Here is a 19294-nt window from a genome sequence, read left to right on the forward strand (position 1 = left end):
TCAAGGAGCATGATATATACAACCTACTCTCAAATGTTTAGAATATAGATTATAGATAGATAGACAAACGTTTGGACAGAGGATGAATGGACAGACAGGCAGGCAGATACATAGATAAATGGAGAAATAGAGTGATACAGCGAATGTGGCAAAATGTTGAAAGTTAGTGGATTTGGGTATCTGGGTGGGGCTGTGGTGGGGTTCTCTGTATAGGTTTAGTATTCTTTTTGCAACTGTCCTATAAGTTTGAAATTATTTCAAAATAAAAAGGATTTTTTAATTTATTTTTTTTTACTACCTATTTTAGAATACAAAGAATAAGACATTATATTTGTAAGGAAAAAGCCCATACTTGTATATACATAGAAAAAAACTAGAATGTAAACTCATCAAAATATTAATATTTTCTTTAGATAGTAAATTTTGGATTGTTTTAGTTTTCCTCAAAATATCTGTAGCTTCCAATTATCATATAATTGAAAATCTTTCTAGCGAACAAATAAAATTTTGGTTGCTATGAATGTTGACTGAAAGGACCTAACTTTCTATTCTAGTTCTTGGTGATAAATTTCTGGCCTTTCTTGTGAAGGTGGAGCCGATTGCTCCCACCCTCACTTAAACCTGAGAAGGCTTGTGACGCCCAACCCTGCCCTGTGCTGGGACCACTCCCACGGCTTATTGGGACATTGTAAGGATGAATGAGGTATGGCAATAAAAATGTACTGTTTTTCTTCTTGCCCTTGGCGTGTCCAGCCTGCTATGGGATGGACAGAGAAGAAGAGGACCACTATGTGTCGAGGCTCTGGGAAGTCTACAGCAGCTGTGACACCACAGGAACGGGCTTCCTGGACCGAGAGGAGCTGACCCAGCTTGGCCTTAAGCTCCACCTGGAAAAGCAGCTACCTGTCCTTCTTCAGACACTTCTTGGGAATGACTGTTTTGCCAGAGTGGGTATTTGACTTCACTATCATAAACCGGGGTGGGTATTTGACTCCACTATCATAAAGCAAAGCACCAAACACTTTTCTTGGCTTAGAGTGGACATTTGCTAAAGGGGCATGGGAATAAAAATCTTTGCCAAGGGAAATAGATTAGAAGTGGAGTGATATTTTTTCTCCTGTGGAAATCCTACATCACAGAGTAAGTTTCTGTAAAGGGTACTTTTTTTTATTTGTATAGTAACTTGCAGAGACTTTCATAGCATTTAAAACCTACTCTAACTTCAAAAAATTTTGGGGGTCAGACTCACCTATTTCCTGTTAATGAAACATTATTAAGGTCTGGTTTCAAGTCAGGAAGTTAATATGGCCCAAAATTCCTAAAACTTTCATAGGGAATGTCCATGCCAATTTTATGTTTCTTTACCAGTGGCAAGAACTGTATATCAGAGTGTTTTAAATTTGGGAGAAAATTTTCCTTTGAAAAATGATTCATAACATAGTATTAATGAAGCAACCGAAGATTAGAACAGACTTTTCAATATGGGATTTGTTAAATTTTGGTAGATCCATATGGTGAAATCTTATACAGCCCTCAAAATAATTAAAGGGGCTTCAGGCATTCCAGTAGTGTCACCTTAGCAAACTCAGGTCAGCAGTCTACCGAGGACTACTAAAAAAGGGAAGCAAAGTAGTAAACTAAAAATTTTGAAAGTATTAAAGAGCAAATAAAATAGTGAGTAATTACCAGTATGAGAATCTATGATAAGTCCCAAACCCGGAGAGGTAAGCCCAGCACACACAGATGCCTTTGCGTGAGAATATTTTCTTATCATAAATAAGCAGCTATGAAATTGATCACCTGTGATTGTTGGAGGCCTCACAGGGCAGGGAGATATATGTCAAAACTCAGGCTTACCCAAAGTGGAAAATCTTCTAAACCAACCCCAAATTTAAGGGAGAAGTCTAAAGGGGATGATACTTTTACAGTAAAGGTGAACTGCAAGTGAATCCACCATTGTGCCTTTTTGCAGTCAGGGCCATGTCTCCTTGGTGGTCTAGAGAACCTTTAATAAAGGTTAATAAAGCCTTGCACTTTAATTTAAGGTAGTACTACATGGATAGTGCAAAAATAAAACATGAAGTCTTATCTTGAGGAAAGTACCATCATCTAAGCCTGAAATTATTCCCAAGTTATAATCAAACAATGACAACTGCACAATCAAAAATAACAAGGTAGGGTGAGTAAGAATCAGTAGATACAACAGGCAGTGGGAGCAGATGCACAAAAAGTCTGGGACATTGGAATCATTGAGCACAAAATATAAGATGACTATGGTTGCTGTGTTAGAAGAGTTAAAAGACAAACTTGAAAATATCTACGGAGAAGTGAGAACTCTAAAAAGTGATATAACAAATCCAAAAAACCAGATAGAACTTCTAGAACTGAAATGTGATGACTAAAATTACAAACTAAATGGAAGAATTTTTTGTCTGTTTGTTTTAGAGTAAGCAGATAGAAAGTTTATTGAATACATATGTAAGAAGACATAGTACACTCTGGCAAGAAGGGAAAGATGAAAGGGGAGAGGCCTGATTGAAAGAGTTTTAACAGCAGATTCAACACAGAAGAAAAGAGCTCATGAACTGGAATCATCTAAAATGTAGCATGAAGATATAAAAAGAAGAAAAGGTGAAGATAAGAATAAGAAATTTCCTTTGGTTGGAGTCCCAGGGAAAAGCAGTGAATGGAACATCATTTGAAGAGATAATTACAGAGAAAAAGTTTTACAATAGGTAAAGCACAATTCTTGGAATTCTAAAAGCCCATATAATTCTGAGCAGAACAAATAAAAAGAAATCCACCTCTGGCCATATTATTGTAAAAAATAAGAGAAAACAAAGACACTATAAAAACAGCTTGGGACGGGTATACAAGACCCCTCTCTATTTTGTTTTACTATTGATTTTGAATCTATGATGATCTCAAAATGAAAATTTTAATAATAAAAATAATAAAGCAGCCATACCAAAAAGACATACCCTACAAATGAGACAGTTACATTGGCAACCAACTTCTCAAATGCAGCAGTGAAAGCCAATAGAATGATATTTTCACTGTGCTGAAGACAATAACCACCAGCTTGAATTCCATACCAAGGGGAAACATCCCTTAAGAATAAAAGTGAAATAACATTTAAGACAAACTGTAAAAGAGTTTAGCACCAGTGTACGCAACATAAAGGAAATTCTAAAGGATGGAAAATTATCCCAAGTTGAAGGTCAGAAATGCAAGAAGAAATGAAAAATATGGATAATTCTAAATGAGCATTGACGTAAAAAAATCGTGGGAGGGTTGGAAAATATAGAATTAAAATATATGATAATAAAGGTGTGAAAGTCAGGAGTGTGGGCAGGCCACGGTGGCCCAGCAGGCAGAGTTCTCACCTGCCATGCTGGAGACCCAGGTTTGGTTCCCGGTGCCTGCCTACACACACACACAAAAAAAAATGTCAGGAGTGTGGCTAGTTTTGTACTGCCATGAAAGAGGGTAACTGGATAATTGGATGTTGGAATTTCTAGGGTAAACAGTAAAAGAATAGAAGTAGACTTACAACTCCTAATTAATAAAGTGAAAAATAAAATCATAAAAGTAATTAGTAAATTGAAAGAGAGGAAAGAAAACAAGCAGGTCAAATAGAAAGCCCAAAAGAAAATAGTAGATTTAAATCCAAAATATCAGGATTTAACATTAAATAAAAATAGACTGAATGTTCTATTAAAAGATAAAGATTGACAGATTGGAAAAAAAATTCAACTATACACCCTTCATAAGAGATAAATTTAAAACGTAAAGATGGAAAAAGTTGAAATTAAAAGTTTGGTAAAGAAGATATTTTGCTTAAATATTAACCCAAAGAAAACTGGTGTTGTTTTTTGATATTAGAGAAAATGGACATTAAGGTAATAAGCATTGCTGGAGTAAAGAGCGTTATTATTTTATAAAGATAAAAGTTCAGTTCACCAAGAGGATATAAATAGATATCCTATGACCCAGCAATTCATTCTTAGGTATATACTCTAGAGAAATCCCTTCAAGACATATGTACCACAGTGCACAAAGCAGTCTTGTTTTTGATAGCTAAAAACTGGAAATAATTTGAATACCTATTAGCCAGAGAACGTGTAAATAAATTGTTGCCTGTTACACAGTGGAATACTATACAGAAAAGAAAATGATAATTATAGACATCAACTGAGATGAATCTTACAGAGGTAATATTGAGCCAAGGAAGTAAGACCTAAAGTGTGTGTGTGTGATTCTATTGAGATTAAATTTAAAAAGAGGCAAAACAAAAGCATTTAATACATGCAAATGAGGTATAGAAAACCAAGGGTGTTATTACTATCAAATCAGAGTGGGAGGGCAGGAGATGTAATTGGGAGGCACCATGAGGGAGTGGAATTTCCGATGTGCTGGCAGTGTTCCATTTCTTGATGGTGGTGCCAGCATGGATGTTTTCTTTATGTGTATTAATATTTTATGGTCATCAGGGTCCCTCTTTACTATACTTTTCTTTTCCCTAATTATGTTGATCTATTTACTTTTTTAATTGCTCAAAGTTTTATTTGGTGATTGAATTATGGTTCACTTTTGTTTTCATTTTTCTATTCTATTTTAAAAATCTTAATAAGTAGATACTTGAAAAAATGAAATGTATATTTTTAATGCAAAAGGTAACAATAGGATGTTTCTGCTGAGAAAAAGCATCAAAAGGCTAACACATTAAATGTCTGATCCACTGAAAGTAACTTTGCCTTTTCCTTTCTTCAATCTCCCAGGTGAACTTTGAGGAGTTTAAGGAAGGTTTTGTGGCGGTGTTGTCATCGGATGCTGGGGTCAGGCCCTCTGATGAGGAAAATTGTTCTTTGGAACCAGGTAAGAAGGTTTCTTCTTTTGAACTTCAGTTTCTTTTCCTTTTTTGTGACTTTTTGTATTATAAATAAATCTTCTAATTAAAGAACCGAGCAGTTCTGGGAACTAAACTCCTCACCCCACTTTCTGTCACCAAGCCACATGATTCTTGGACTAAACATTTAGGGTTTGTCTTCTTTTTTTTCAGTTCCTTATTAATAAAATAGTGTCAAATAATAATATACCTGGCTTTTAGGGTCATTGACAGGGTAAGATGAGCTAATGGATAGGAATTGAAGATTTTAAGAATTGAAAGTACAATACAGATAAAAGGCGTTAGCATGACCCTCTCAGGTTGGCAAAGCAGGTGGATGCCCCCAGCCCAGGGAGAGGCTTAAGAGTGCACATTGCTTCGTGTGATGAGCTACTATACTATAGTGCTAATGTGACTTATTAGAATCCTGTAATGGTAACAGGGTTGAGGGGACAAAGATAACACGTAGAAACAGAAGCCGTGTCCTCAGAAAGAAAGTTCCCTGCTTCGGTTAAGGTCCAGAGGTGGAGGGAGGTGAACAGAGGGCCCGGTGGGGGCGTTTGGAGGGAGGGTCATGGGGGACAGCCTGCTGGGGGTCTGTGGCTGTGTGGGGTGGGAGTTGGGAGATGAAGGCCCTGGCATGTGTGGTGGCAATAGCCCGGGTGGGCCTCGGGCCTTGGGTGGCAGCCACCTCACAGCAAGAGCCCCAGTCTCAGCTATCTCTAACTGGGCTCGGGAAGCCTAGTGACGTGGGAGTGGGTCCTTTCCCTCTTGCATGGGGCAGACCTGCAGGAAAGGGAAGAGGAGCTGTTGATCAGTGTGGGGCAGAGGCACCGGCTTTTACCCCCGTGCCACTGCCGTGGGAGACCCTGAGGTGAAAGGAGGGGAGCATGAGCTAACTGTGCCTGAGGAGACTGGGGCAGAAGAATGGAAGTGAAAGAAGAGAAACATGGAATGCCATGTGTGTTAGGCATGGAGCTTTGCATGCATTTTACACATATTCCCCTCAATGCTCATGAATATCCTGCGGCATTGCCACGCGTACTCTTCAGACAAAGAAGCTGAGGCCTGAGGTGGGAGGGAGCCCAAGGCCGCACACCTAACCAGGATCTGAATCCGGGTCTTCCACCTCCAAGCCCTGGGCTCCTGTGTCTGCACCATGACTGGGCCTGTTACACCAGTGGATGCTTCTGGTCAGGGCACGCTTCCCAACTTCTTGCTGGCCACTAACACACCTGGTGTGGTGGAAGGAACCTTGGACAAGGAGAGAAGGCCTGGGTTTGCATCTTGCCTGCAGCCAGCAGCAGAGCCTTGGGTGAATCCTTGGCTGTTTCCTCTGACACTTTCTTTAAGATGTGGAGGCGGAACCACCAGACCTGACAATAATATCACTTGTCTCCAAGTGATACCAAGTTTCTATTCAATCCAGTTTCCGATCCCTCTGTCCCAACCCTCCCATTTCTATTCAGTGACTTACCTTCAATTTCCCTCCAGGTTTGAGAACTGATGCTCTGTCCTGCCATCATTATTGTATAAACGTGCACATCATGTTCTGTGGATAGGGGGACCATGAGATTAACCAAAAATAATAGGTTCACTCTGTCTAGCCTCCCAAATATTATACAACCTTGATTATTTCTAACTCCCTAATAGAAACATTTTTGTCACTGGCTTTTGTAAAGCTGATGTCTGAGGAAGTAACTTCTGTGGTTATGTCAACCATGTGAGAAAGTTGCCTTTCTCCACCATGAACAGACTAATGTATACTTGGTAACCTAAGTAATAGTATGGGTTTTTTTCTTTAAAAAAAAAAAGAAAAAAGATGTGGCCGCGGTGCTTGCCTTTCCTAACTCAGGATTTGGAGATGTGATCATGTGATCCGGGATATGAAAGTGACTTAAAAACGGTGAATGCCTCGTGTCATTAACATTTTATGCATTCTCTATGCCAGAGAATATGGAAAGGCCTTCTCGTATGTGTGGCAATTCTGAGCTTTACACTGCGTTGACCTGTGGGAATGTTCTTGGTTCCTCTAAAGAAGCAAGGAGCTATATTAGGACTTGTGCTTTTTCTCACTGACTGCAGTTTTTTACATTTGCTTTTCTTTTGGATCAGAATTTCAGAGCTTTCCCCAGTTCCATGGCTTATACGCCCCACCTGAGATGCCTGTCATGCGGTAGTGGGTGGGGCTCTTCCAGCTGTGGGTAACCCTGGGGCCTGGGATCTGCCGGAGGCCTGTCACTTTAGAGGGCTGTATCCACTTCAGTTTCTCCTCTCCCGATTTATATATCACTTATATCACTTATAAGAAATCTCTCTTATAAGTGATTTCATGCAGTTTTTGTCCATATGTGCCTTGCTTATTTTACTGGGCGTGATGTCTTCAGTCCTTGCACGCCTGCTAGTCCGACTGCATTCCCCAGCATCGCCCTCTTTCCACACATCCCCTCCTTCCTCTTCAGGGATGCTTCCCTTTGGCTCTGTTCGTGACCTTGCTAACCCATTTGCTAATCCTTTCTGCCACTTCCCACCCGGCTCAGAAAAAGGAGTTCTTGGAAACTCCAGGATGAGACTTTCGTTGTGTGACTTTCTGATTCCCTGATGAACAATCCTGAAACCTTGTCATTTTATTCCTTCCTTTAAAGGCCACCATTAACCTTATAGCTAAATGCGTTTTAACACTCACACCTGGCCGGTCTGCTTCACACATCAAACAGCAGCCCTTTTCCAGGGGTGGGCTTGGTTGTGCACCGTCCACTGGTACCGCTGCCTGGGGGCGCACAGAGACATCCCACTTTTGTTCTCTGCACCCCCTGGGCGTGTGGATTCGAGCGTCCTGTGGTGCTTGGCCTGGTACAGCCCTTCCAACCCCACAGCGCAAGGCACCTGAGATTTCATGAGCCGAACACTGCCTTGCCCCCTTTCCCCACTGCTCATTCCACGGACTCGTTTCTGCCCCGGCCTCCCACGTGGACACTCTTTCCTGTAGCAGCATTTCTCCCTGTCCAAGGAGACCTGTTTGCTTCTAGGCTGTTCTTTTTGAAAAATAAATCTCCTCGTGTCATTTACTAATCAGGTTTCCTTGTTATAATTACAGCTGTAAATTTTTAAAATCCATAAAAATCACTGCACAGAAAATAAAGACTTAAAGAAAAGAACGATAAAATGTCACTTGGCTCCATTACTCTTTTTCTGGCAAGGAAGCACGAATGTTGAATTTCCTGACTGTTTGAGTGGAACATGCTTTCAGCCTTCTTTCTCATTTCTATTTTGTGTCTAAATTTTCTAAATCTTAGTAATGAGCAATTTTACTTTTCAAAAATGGTTATACATTTTTCCCCCAAGCAAACATTCTCTCTTCCCCTCTCCACCCATTCTCTGGTAACATCTAATCTACTTTCAATCTCTGTGAATTTTCTATTTCTGGGTCTCTCTTATAAGTGATTTCATGCAGTCTTTGTCCATACGTGCCTTGCTTATTTTACTGGGTGTGATGTTTTCAAGGTTCTCCTGTGTTGCAGCACATCTCATAGCTTCACTCTTTCTTAAGGCTGAATACTGTTCCATTGTGCGAATGTCCTACATTTTCTTATCCGTCATTTGTGGATGGACACTTGGGTAGTTTCCAGCCTTTGGCTCTTGTGACTTCAGTGTACAAACATCTCTTTGCTGTTCTTATAAGGACGTTGGAGGGTATTGTGAAAGAAGTGTGTGTTTTTCTGGGCAGCTCATTTTTCTTAGGAAAGTGCTGACTGGCTGAAATTGTGAAGAAATAGCATAATAGGGCCAGCATTCATTCAGGAGGGTTGTGGAGTTTTTGTTTTAAACACAGGCCAAGAGATAGGCTATAGAGGGAAAATGAAACAAAGAAACCTGGGCTCAGGAAGCAGAAAAACTTCCAGGTTGCACCACCCGTGGGCGTGGTGATTAGTGGACCAAGCCCCAGGATGTCGCCATGGGGGGTGGGGGTGCGCCAGCCCAGGGCTCTGTCCCTACACGTCCAGGTATTCAGGACCCGTGTGGGGAGTCCTCTCCACCCCCAAGCTTCCCAGCTTCCCAGATGGGCTGCAACTTCCCTCTTCCCACCTGACAAGGGTGTTGCTCTTCCTAAACCATTTCAAGGGGCTTCCTCAAGTTAACAGGAAAGAGGAAGATTATTCTTCTACCCACAGATAACCAACCAGCAGCCTTTAAATGGAAGCCAGGATCCAATACCCGAGCCTTTGCTATGTGATACGTGACATGAGTCATTGCTCACTCACTTTTTTGGCGACCCTTTGTTGGGAGCCTTTCTCATGCCAGACCCTGTTCCTGCTGCAGTTTTCCCTTTGAGAGCTGATGGTAGAGTTTCTTACGTTTTTCTCATCTTCTCTCTGGTGACTTGGAGACGTTCTTCTCCTCTCCTATAATTCCCTTGAGTGCTGGGTCCTTGTAAGAATCTGTGGGCCTGGAGCTTTAACTCATACCAAACTTCAAAGACTGTTCTATAACTACTTGTTAAAATGTACTTGGAAATGTATTGCTTTTTTTGTATATAGGTTTGTTTCATAATAAAAAAAAAGGAACCTGTGGGCCAGCCCCTTTGGTCCAGGGGTGGTGTGATCATCCTGCATGCTGTCTCTTCACACCCAGCAGGCCCCACGCAGAGAAGAAGCACCAGGAGTCATTTGGAGTTTTACCAGGCACCCGAAAACTTCAGGTTTGCCTGTTTCTGCCTGAGACGAGTGAGATGTACTGTTGAGTTTCAGTGGCACTTTCCCAGCTGGTTCTCTGGCCCCACATCCCTCCTACAGGTCTCAGTACTCTTCTTAGGATTGGAAAGCAGTTATCATTGGAAATGAGCTACAGGTTTCAGCTAAATACTGCTTGAACGTGGGAGAGTTTTTCCTTTGCATAGAAAGCTCAATTTGATATTACTCTCTTACTACATAAACAAAAGCAAAATTTGCTTGAAAAAGTTTTAACAGTGCATAGAGTTTAGAGTGTAAAGTCCCTGTGTCACCAGTCCCTGCTTTCCTGGCCTGCCACACCAGGTAAGGTCTCCATGGTTAAAAATGTCTCATTAAAAAAAAAAAAAAGTGTCTCATGTTCTTCCAGACATCTTCTGTATATGTGTGTGAGGGCACACGCCCATAAGTGCTTGCATCTTACCGAGTCTCCATTCTCCTTTCCAGCCACATTGCATGCTGTCCCACCGAAGTACGTGAGCGGCTCCAAGAGGTATGGTCGGCGGTCCTGGCCGGAGCTCCGCAGTTCCGAGGCCGAAGCCAAGTATGCGCCAGACCAGCACACAAGGGCCAGCCTGAGAAGCCCACTCAGGCGGTCTGCTTCCCTAGAGAGTGTGGAGGTGAGTCACAGGCCCCTTTCCAGCCCAGTCCCCCGTGTCACCTAGACCTGAGCTTCTCAGGAATTCGAGGCACAGAGAGGAATTAACACTGGGAACGTTTCATGCTGAGCTGTCTCCTGATTGAGTTGTCCTCAGTGTGACACTGGCCATATTCTCCCTCAGACACTGGGGCACAGAGAATTTTCATATAAATCATTGGTTTCTGACCCCTCACTCCTCCCCCTCCCCTCTTACATCACACCTTTCTCCAGTGCTGTGAAAAAGATAGTTGCATGGCTTTCCAGTAATGAAATATTAATTTGCCGAGTATTTAAAAAGGAGAACGCCTCAAGGTTGAGAATTTGGATGTACTATCCCCACAGTCTCACCTGCCTCGGAGACTTTGTATATACCGAGGCCCATACTCGTAATAAACTTTCCAGATGGTGCCAAATCCTCTCTGTAGCAGGGGAAGTCATTCAAGGACCTCCAGTCTTTCGTTTGGTCCAGGCAACTGGCTGGTTGCCCAATTCTCCCTGTACTTCACATCAGGAATTATGTAAACGTGGACTTTTTAGACTCATTTTCAAGGATTCTAGAAGGTTCCTGATTTCTGCTCTCTGTGATGTTAGTCTCTGAAAGATGGAGCTGTAGCAAGAGCTTATCTTTAAAAAGACAACTTTGGAGTCCAGATCAGTTTGTTTATATTTTTAACATTTGTTGAGACAAAGAGGGAAAACAAACATGTTTCAATCCTAGTGTTTCTGCTTCCAGGCCTGAGCTACACCTGGGTGACACCAGTAGATTCAGATGTTTGCTTTTTAATTCTCCTTTTTAAATTTGGACCTCAGATACAGAGGATCGAGTTCATCTCCTCCTCGGCTCCTAACACTCCATCTTCGTTGTGGCTGTTCTGCTTTGTAAATCCTCTTTGGTCCTTGAACATGGGAAAGATTGAATGCATTGTGTAGGTGGGGTCAGGTATTGGTGTTGCTTTAACTTGTCCTTTAAGTTCAAGACTGTGAGTGCTGTGGAGATAGGTTTCCCACCTGAGTTCTTTGGCCCTCAGTTTCTCCAGAGAAAGCCATATGTGTGGGGCAAGGTGGCCTCAGGTCCCTTCTTATGCCCACAAGCTGGATTCCACACTTTCCTTTTCCTAGCCGGCTCTCAGATTCTGCTCCTTGAGATCCAGTGCCTGCTTTGAGGAGTCCTGAGCCTAGACCATGAGATTTTTCCTGAGATCACACAGGTTCTTGATGTCCCCACGTCCTGTATGGGGTGCACGTTTGCAGAGATCCTCGGTTACTGGCTGAGTGTCATGCTGTTCAGGAGCCCCTTGGAGGGACAGAGAGACCCTTCTGTCCTTCCATTTGTTTGCTGGACTGACATGATGACTAGGGCCAGGAAGCAAGAGGCGCAACAGTGGTGAAAGCCTTGTTTTCGAGACTGAATCCAGTGGCTGAATTGTTCTCACTGGTGTCTGAAGCCCATACCACAAGGAGACTCTGATTTAGGGAGTGTTTTCCTTTGAACTAGGATAAGTGCTTGATTTTCCTTAAAATTTGAACTACCAGTGGTACATGTTGAGGAACCCTATGCACACAAAATGCCCTGGTCTGCACTTTCTAGTCCCCCACTTGTGAGACGTAGCCAGGTTGTAGACCAGGTCAGTCCCTGCTCACACGTGAGCATGTCTGTGCCAGGCTCTCAGGCTCGTTCCCTCTGTGGGCATAGGTGTGGTGGTTTGCTTGTGTCCTACAGCCACCTATCAAAGAGGCCAAGAGATGACTCTTCCGGGAACCTGCCCTTCACACCGAGCTCTTGGTCCTCTTCCTCTCATCTCAGTCCCACTCCAAAGAGCACTGCTCCATCTTTTCTTCATACCCCATCAGCCTCGGCATTGCCTCAGAGCTTTATATCCTTCTCTTTACATTTTTTCACAGAGTCTCAAGTCCGATGAAGAAGCCAACAGTGCTAAAGAACCTCAGAATGAGTTGTTTGAAGCTCAAGGTAGAACCCCTGCCTCCTGTTTGGTGCCTTCCACCTTTGTTCACCCAGTGTCAAGTCTGGCCTCGGGTCTTGGTCCCTGGTCTGGCCTGGTTTCCGGCCAACCCCAACGGGCCCCAACAGGTCCCAATAGGCCTTAGCAGCCCAGCAGGCCCCAGAAGGCCTTGGCTGGCAGGTGACAAGACCTGGCAGGATGTTGGGCTGGGCATGTTACTCAGCCCATGTGCCCGTCACTGCCCTCTGGGTATCTGGCATTGAAGACGCCTCCTGCCACAGGCTCACCAAGGGCAGGAAGGCCGGAAACTGAGCTTGGAGAGAGAGGGCCACAGTTGACCTGGGTTTCTGCTAAAATAAGAAAGTACAGTTGAAATTAAGCCCCCTGTTGACAGGTTGGGTTCAAGGGCCAGTTTTGTTCAACTTTTATTTCAGTGAATGTTGGGAAATGGCCAGAGTTACCATCTGCGCTGCTGGACAAAGTAAATAGTCCACTTTGTATGAGAAAGAACAGGTTAAGCTGTCATGCTTTAGTCTAATTAGACTTACAGTCTGAGTCAAGGAGAGTAGAAGGAAAGTTTAACAAGAGAAGGTCAGTCATGGAGTGATTTTGGCACTCTACCTAGAGACCTGGTTTTGAAATTTGGATTCTTTCCAGCCATAAATAAAACCTTTCCCATTTCCAGGTTAGAGCACACAGTGCATCCCCCAATACTCCTGCTAAACCACCAGTTGTTTATTTGACCTCCTCTGCAACTGTGAGGAATAAATCCCAGTATGAGGATCACTTACACATTTTATTTTGGAATTTCAAATATTTTAAGTTGGAAGGGATCTTAGAGGTGCCTTTTCTTTTTTTTTTTTTTTTTTTTTTTTTTTAAAGAGAGAGGAAGGAAGGGAAGGAAAGACAGAGAGAAGGAAGGAAGGATGGAAGGAAGGAAGGGAGGAAGAAAGGGAAACATTTTCTTGTTTTTTATTATATTTTGTTTGTTTGTTTGTTTTTTTACATGGGCTGGGGCCGGGAATCGAACCGAGGTCCTCCGGCATGGCAGGCAAGCACTCTTGCCCGCTGAGCCACCGCGGCCCGCCCAGAGGTGCCTTTTCTTGTCTTGCTCTCTCCTTGTCTTTTCTCCCACCTGACCCAAGCACCTTTAGAGCATACACAGGCCTGGCCCTCATTGTGTAACGGTGACTTTACTACCACTACAAGGTGGTTTGTCTACTGGAAAATTCCAGACTGCTAAACAGGAGCTTGGATAGGCTTCAAGTCCACATTACATAGAAAGAGCCTTTCTTCTTTACTGACATGGCTGTGTGGATGGCTGTGGAGGGGAACATCTGGTTTCGAGGCAGCTCAGTCACAGATAACTCCTCCAGGACACACCTGGTGTTGCTCCTCTTCTACAAGTTGTCTCCTCTAAGATTCAGCACCTTTGTTGCTGACCAAAGAATCCACCGCCAAAGCTTAGCACCTTAACCATGATGTGACGTGATGGATCTCTTGTGAGATGTTCTTATCAAAAAAAGCAAACAGAAAGCCAGGACTGAGTCCCAACCTACCTTTGATGCTAACTTTAGGTTCGCAGGAAACGTTAGGGGTAGAGGAACAAGTTAAATGGTACCTGAGGAAGCAAATGAATCCAAGTCTGGGACGTTTTGCAGAACAACTGATCCAATTTCTTAAGCAGTACAGGGTCAGGCATCAGGAGAGGTCTTTGCAATTAAAGCACCTACAGGAAATTACTAGATGTGCTCTGAGAGTTTTGTTTGGGTACCAAGTCAGACAGACATTTTTGAAACAATTTGGGAAATGACTGTTTTTTTTGTTAGGTGGAGTAAAGGCACTGTCTGGGATTTGCTTTAAAATTCTTTGGCAACAGCAAAAAGGGAATTAAAGGGGAGAGGGGAATCTGGTGCAGCAGCCTTGGCCTTCACTGAGCCTGAGTGCTGGGGCGTGGGGTTCACGACACTGTTCTCTTGACTTTGGGGAGGTTTGGAGAGTTTCTACAAATTAGTTTTTAAAAGTTAGCCTTTTTACTGTGAACACAGATAGTACAGCCCTCTTCTATGGCTAGCAGTGTCCTGAGTGTAGCGGGCCCAGGGCTTTGCTGCCCTCCAGAGAAAGCTTGCCCTGTGTGCAGTGGTATTCCCCCCAACATTTTATCCGATTTTAAAAAAATGTACAGAACACGGAGATTCCACCTGGGATGGTTTCCTGTTTGCGTCTGCTTGCGCCACCGTCCATCTGTGCATCCAGCACTGGCCTGCCTTCCCCCGCACTCCCCTCTGGATGCACCATGTATAAGCCTGGTATTCCCACCTTTCAGGCCAGCTGCGAGCCTGGCTCCCCAACACCTTTGGGAGCCCCTGCAAGCCTGGCAGCCCTGCCTTGGACATGTCCGAGAGCCAGGTCCGGGGCATCTGGGATGAGCTGGGAGTAGGAAGCAGCAGCCACCTCAGCAAGCAGCAGCTGGCTCTGATCTGCCAGAACATTGGGCTCCAAGGACTTGAGAAAGAGGTAAGAGCAGGGCCCCCAGATGCCTTACTTTCCGAAATGATCACAATTTGGTGTTGGGTTTGGAAATCCCTTTACCTTGCAGACACTGATTCAGATTTGTATCACTTTCCCATCTAAAATCCCTTGATGGGTCCTAAATCTTTGACAAAGACTGAACCCCTGGCACCTTCCCTAGCCTGCTCACCATACCCGGACCCAAGTCTCCCCAGAAGCCAATCTCCCCAACCCCTGGCACCTTCCCTGGCCTGCCTCTCACCACCCCTGGGGCACAGTTTCCCCAACCCCCAGGACCTTCCCCAGCCCGGCTCACCATGGCCCAGCCTCACTTGCAGCTCCCAAGCATGCCAGGCACTGTTAAGCTTCACTAATGTTCTTTCCTCTCCCTGCACCCCCCTCCCTGCTTCTCTTCCTGGCTGATGGGTCCTTTTCATGGGCCTGCCTGCACTCCTCAGCACATACTCCCCTTCCTGCTTTGTTCCTGGGACTGGAGAGGGGCACAGGCGGGTACACAAAGGGGCACTGTGGCATTTCTCACTTGCATTAACATCCTCTCAACTCTGCTGCCCTTGCAACAGGGACTCCTTCCTGGCGCAGTGGATGCTGCACAGGTGTTTGTGCAATTTAGGACACTCGCAAGGCCATCTGAAAGCTGAGGTCACACAGAGCTCACATGACAGAGGGGAGTCCTTGGGGAAGTACAGCCAGGGGTCACCCAGGTGATTTGAAGTTTGAATAAGGGCCAGCTGCCCTAGTTGAGCAATGGAGAAGGAGGGAATGGGGCTGTCCCTGGGTGAATGTGGCATCTGGCCGAGCTGTCAGTGAGTAGATGAAGCCAGGTGAAGCATCTTGTCCTGATCCAGAGGTGTGGTCACTTTTTTTAGGAACTTGAAGACCTGTTCAATAAACTGGACCAAGATGGGGACGGCAAGGTCAGTCTTGAGGAATTCCAGCTTGGCCTGCTCAGTCATGGGCCCAGTTCCTTTCTGGAATCTTCCGCACTGGTCAAACCTTGCCGGCCATGGTCTCATTACCAGGTAAAGCAGGACAGTTACACCCCAGCCACAGCAGTCAGTGCTGTCAGGCTCTGGGTAACGGTGATGCCATTGGTGTCTTCCTCCCGCCCAGCCCCCCCACCTGTCCAATGTCTCACTCTTTCACTGTCCTGGAAAACAGTTTTCTAGGCGGCAGATGGGGCAGGTGCAGTTATGAGCCATTGGGGGGGTCTGGAATGAGATTCTAGAATCCTGTTGCTGCTGCATGTCAGGTGTGGCTGGGTGGGTCACCTTCGTGGAGCCTCCCCCGTAAGGTGGGTGCTGGAGGACTGCAAAGGCAACACACAGCGTGGGAGCACGGCTATATCCTCCCACGAGTTCTCAGTTGTGGGTCGCAGCAGGTCCTGTGAAGAAGCTTACTCTCTGCGCCCTCCTTGGGAAACGGCGGGCAGTCCATGTCCGCGAAGGGGAGCCCTGTGCCTCTGGGGTTAGTCCTTAAAGTCCCCCTTGGCCTGTCCTCTCCTGGCTTGCCCTGAATTTTACTTTTTGTAGAAACAATCTGACCTTCACGTAGCAGATATTCACAGTTCTCTGTGTCGTGCTTTTGCCCAGCAGCTGTTGGCACTTTCCTCCGTTTTTCCCAAGCAGCTTCCTGCCCCCACCACAGAGCTGGCCGCCCTGCCAGGCCTGGGAGGTGATGGGACCAGTGGCGCGGTTCTCTACTGGTGTACCTGAAAATCACTCAGGAAAGGCCATATGAGGCCCCAGGGAGCCTAACAGAGTCCCACTGTGTCTTGTGCTTAGTGTTCCTCAAGGTGAGGTGGAGGGGCCTGCATACCTCTGTGCACACAGCGAGTGGGCTGGGCCTGGTGTCTCCAGTGCCCCAGACCCCCCGTGAATGTACCCATGGGTGCCTGGGCTCCTGTGTGGTACATGGAGCCAACTAGTCTGACCCCCAGCACAGCCCCCCTCTGCAGTGGGGGTGGCTGGCCCAGGGTCATGTGGCTCAAGGTGCCCCCAGGGCTGTCCCTCATGGCACACCATGCCTCTTTGTCCTTCCCAGCCACAGTGGGCCATCTCTGCTCTTGCCTGGCACTGCTGGCAGGGGTGTCTTTCCTCCCTCACCATCTGTGCTCCCTGTGCACTCATGCATGCATGGCAAACACCACACACACTCACTGCACAAGCTGTGCACACAAAATACACATTCTATGCACACAGAATATACACACTATATACACAATACACGCTTGTCATATACACATATCCTCATTGTACACACCCCCACCCTGTGTGTGCACATTTTGGGATGTGGGGAGAGGATGAGTTCTAGGGACTTTAGTCTGCAGAGCCCTTGGCCCCTGCCTTTCTCCTGGTACCTGCTGTCACAGGACTGTCCATCCACCCTGGCCCTTTGGGGTAGAAGCTGGGGTGGCGGGTAGCCAGAAGCCCTGTGGTGCTGCGAGATAGAGAATGTCGGGTCCTGCAGGTGCCCACTGGTCTGGCCCTGCCTACTGTCGATCCCTGGAGAAGACAGTGGGCCTGGTCGGGGGGCACCTTCTCGGCTCACAGTCCTCAGAAGGGAAGTGGGTGGGAGGGACGATGCAACTGAGCTTCTCTACAAGTGGCCCTGAGCAAGACAGAAAACCTCCTCAAGCTGCCCTCTCCCCTTCTGTACGTGGAGCAAATTCCCTGCTTTGCAGGGTTGTGAAGTTCCTACTTGAAGCACCCAGCAAGCCAAGCAAGTGCTCAGTAACACTCACACTCTTTCACTATCGAGCAGCAAGGCCACGGCTGAGAACAGGCCAGAAGGGCCCTCCCCTCGTGAGCTCACACCTGTAGAGAGACAGTGACTAACCAGCTGTAAACACTCTGGAAAATGAGTTAATTGTACAATTAAAAAATGTTCTTTCATGAACTATAACAAATGTACTGCCCCAATGCAAGATGTTAAGTGTGGTACATGGAAATCCTGTGTTTTATACATAATTGTTCTGTAAACCCACAACTTCTCTAATAAAAAATAAATAAACAGAACAAGAAGATATCACACTGAGTGCAAAATGCCAGACACAAAAGAAAAAATATTGTCTGATTTGTCTTATGTGAAATATTAAGAATAGGCAAATCCAGAGAGATGGAAAGCAGAGAACAGGGTACTATAGGTTGGGGGTAGGTGGGTGGGAAGTTAATGCTTAAGGGGTACAGACTTTTCTCTTTGGAGTGATGAAAAATTATGGTAATGGATGATGGCAGTGGTTGCACAATATTGTGAATGTAATTAATTCCACTGAATTATACAATCAGAAATGATTACAGTGGGATTCTCTGCACTGTGGATATGCTACCACAAGAGACTAACAACCAGCAGACTGACACGGTGGCCCCTTCTGTTCCCACTGTGCAGGTTGTGGAGGACAGTGCTGTCCGAACCACCACGACCTCGTCCCTTGGGTCCCTTTGCTCAGACCTGCGGCTCTTCTCCAGTATTGACGACGGCACTGGCTTTGCATTCCCCGAGCAGGTCATCACCATGTGGGCGCGGGAAGGAATTCAGAACGGCAAGGAGATCTTGCAGGTTGGGATGGGTTTGTCATGGCTGCCCCAGTGGGAAATGTCTGGGTGGGGCCGGGCTGGGGGTGCTGTGAGGTTCTGGGATATCATCTGCCCACGACACACACAGGGGGTGCTGTCTGTGCTTGATCTTGCAGAGACCTCATTACAGCAGAGAACCCCATACAGCAAAGTGCAGTTGGAAACACATTTTTCTTTATTTTTTATATTAAGATACAGGAAAATTTAATCTAAAAAGAAAATGAAATACAGAGAAAACAGTCTGGAAAAAATGCCTCTCTGAAGGGAGATTTTAGTATCTTAAGTCATTTCCCCCAAATGTCACATTAACCGTCTGAAACTTTCTGAATACCAGGATGTGGGGGGTAAAACCTACAGACATGTCTGGAGAGAATCTTCATCTTCAAGGTGGACACGTCTCTGTGTTCGGATGTCACTGTCATGGAAGTGTGTGCGTTTCCATTTCTTTGGCCACGCGCTCTGAGTGAACCGAAATTCCAGAAAGAGACCCCCGACCACCAGGACTCATGCACTGCTGAACCCTCCCCTGATGGGCTCCAGTCCCATCAGACCCCCCCTCCGTTCTGGCCACTTCTCCTCACTCCTCCATTTTCTTCCACATGCTGGCTCAGGAGGCTGCCCTCAGCCAAGCCCAAATCTCCTCAAGAAGTCATATTTCTCCAGACATATAGGAGCTTAGGGGTTGCTCTGCTCTGGATAAGAGGGCAGGGTGAATGGGGAAGGATGCAGGGTGGAAAGTGCCTGTCGATGGGGCAGCCGTTGGGCCCAGCCCACTGGTGCCAGGCTGGTAGCCAAGCCTTTCCCTTTAAAACATGTTTATTATAACCCACCCCAGTTAAGATGGCAGAGTGAGATGCTCAAGGGCCCTTTCTCTCCCCAGAAGCTTTGCACAACCAGCAAGAACTGGCAGAAACATTTTTCTCAAAGCCCCAAAAAACAGTTAAGGACTGCAGTCATGGGAAATTTTAGTTTCC

General features: G+C 45.5%; 1 protein-coding gene across 10 annotated transcripts in view; it reads left to right on the plus strand.

The window, feature by feature from the left end:
* The window catches only part of NINL (ninein like), a 213480-nt gene that overhangs the window by 101846 nt on the left and 92340 nt on the right, over positions 1–19294 (plus strand). For 6 of the 10 annotated variants that reach the window (XM_077114056.1, XM_077114107.1, XM_077114062.1 and 3 more), the window contains 7 exons: positions 754–947; positions 4782–4878; positions 10063–10235; positions 12158–12224; positions 14543–14733; positions 15615–15767; positions 18133–18303. In XM_077114056.1, the coding sequence (XP_076970171.1) occupies positions 765–947; positions 4782–4878; positions 10063–10235; positions 12158–12224; positions 14543–14733; positions 15615–15767; positions 18133–18303 (1035 nt within the window). In that variant the 5' untranslated portion in view covers positions 754–764. Of the gene's footprint in view, positions 1–753; positions 980–2052; positions 2736–4781; positions 10236–12157; positions 13058–13309; positions 14734–15614; positions 15768–18132; positions 18304–19294 lie in introns of those variants that run through there. The other 4 variants (XM_077114084.1, XM_077114075.1, XM_077114068.1 and 1 more) reach the window with 4 other exon arrangements.

This window comes from Tamandua tetradactyla, chromosome 1 (genome assembly GCF_023851605.1).
Source record: "Tamandua tetradactyla isolate mTamTet1 chromosome 1, mTamTet1.pri, whole genome shotgun sequence".
NCBI lineage: Eukaryota > Metazoa > Chordata > Mammalia > Pilosa > Myrmecophagidae > Tamandua > Tamandua tetradactyla.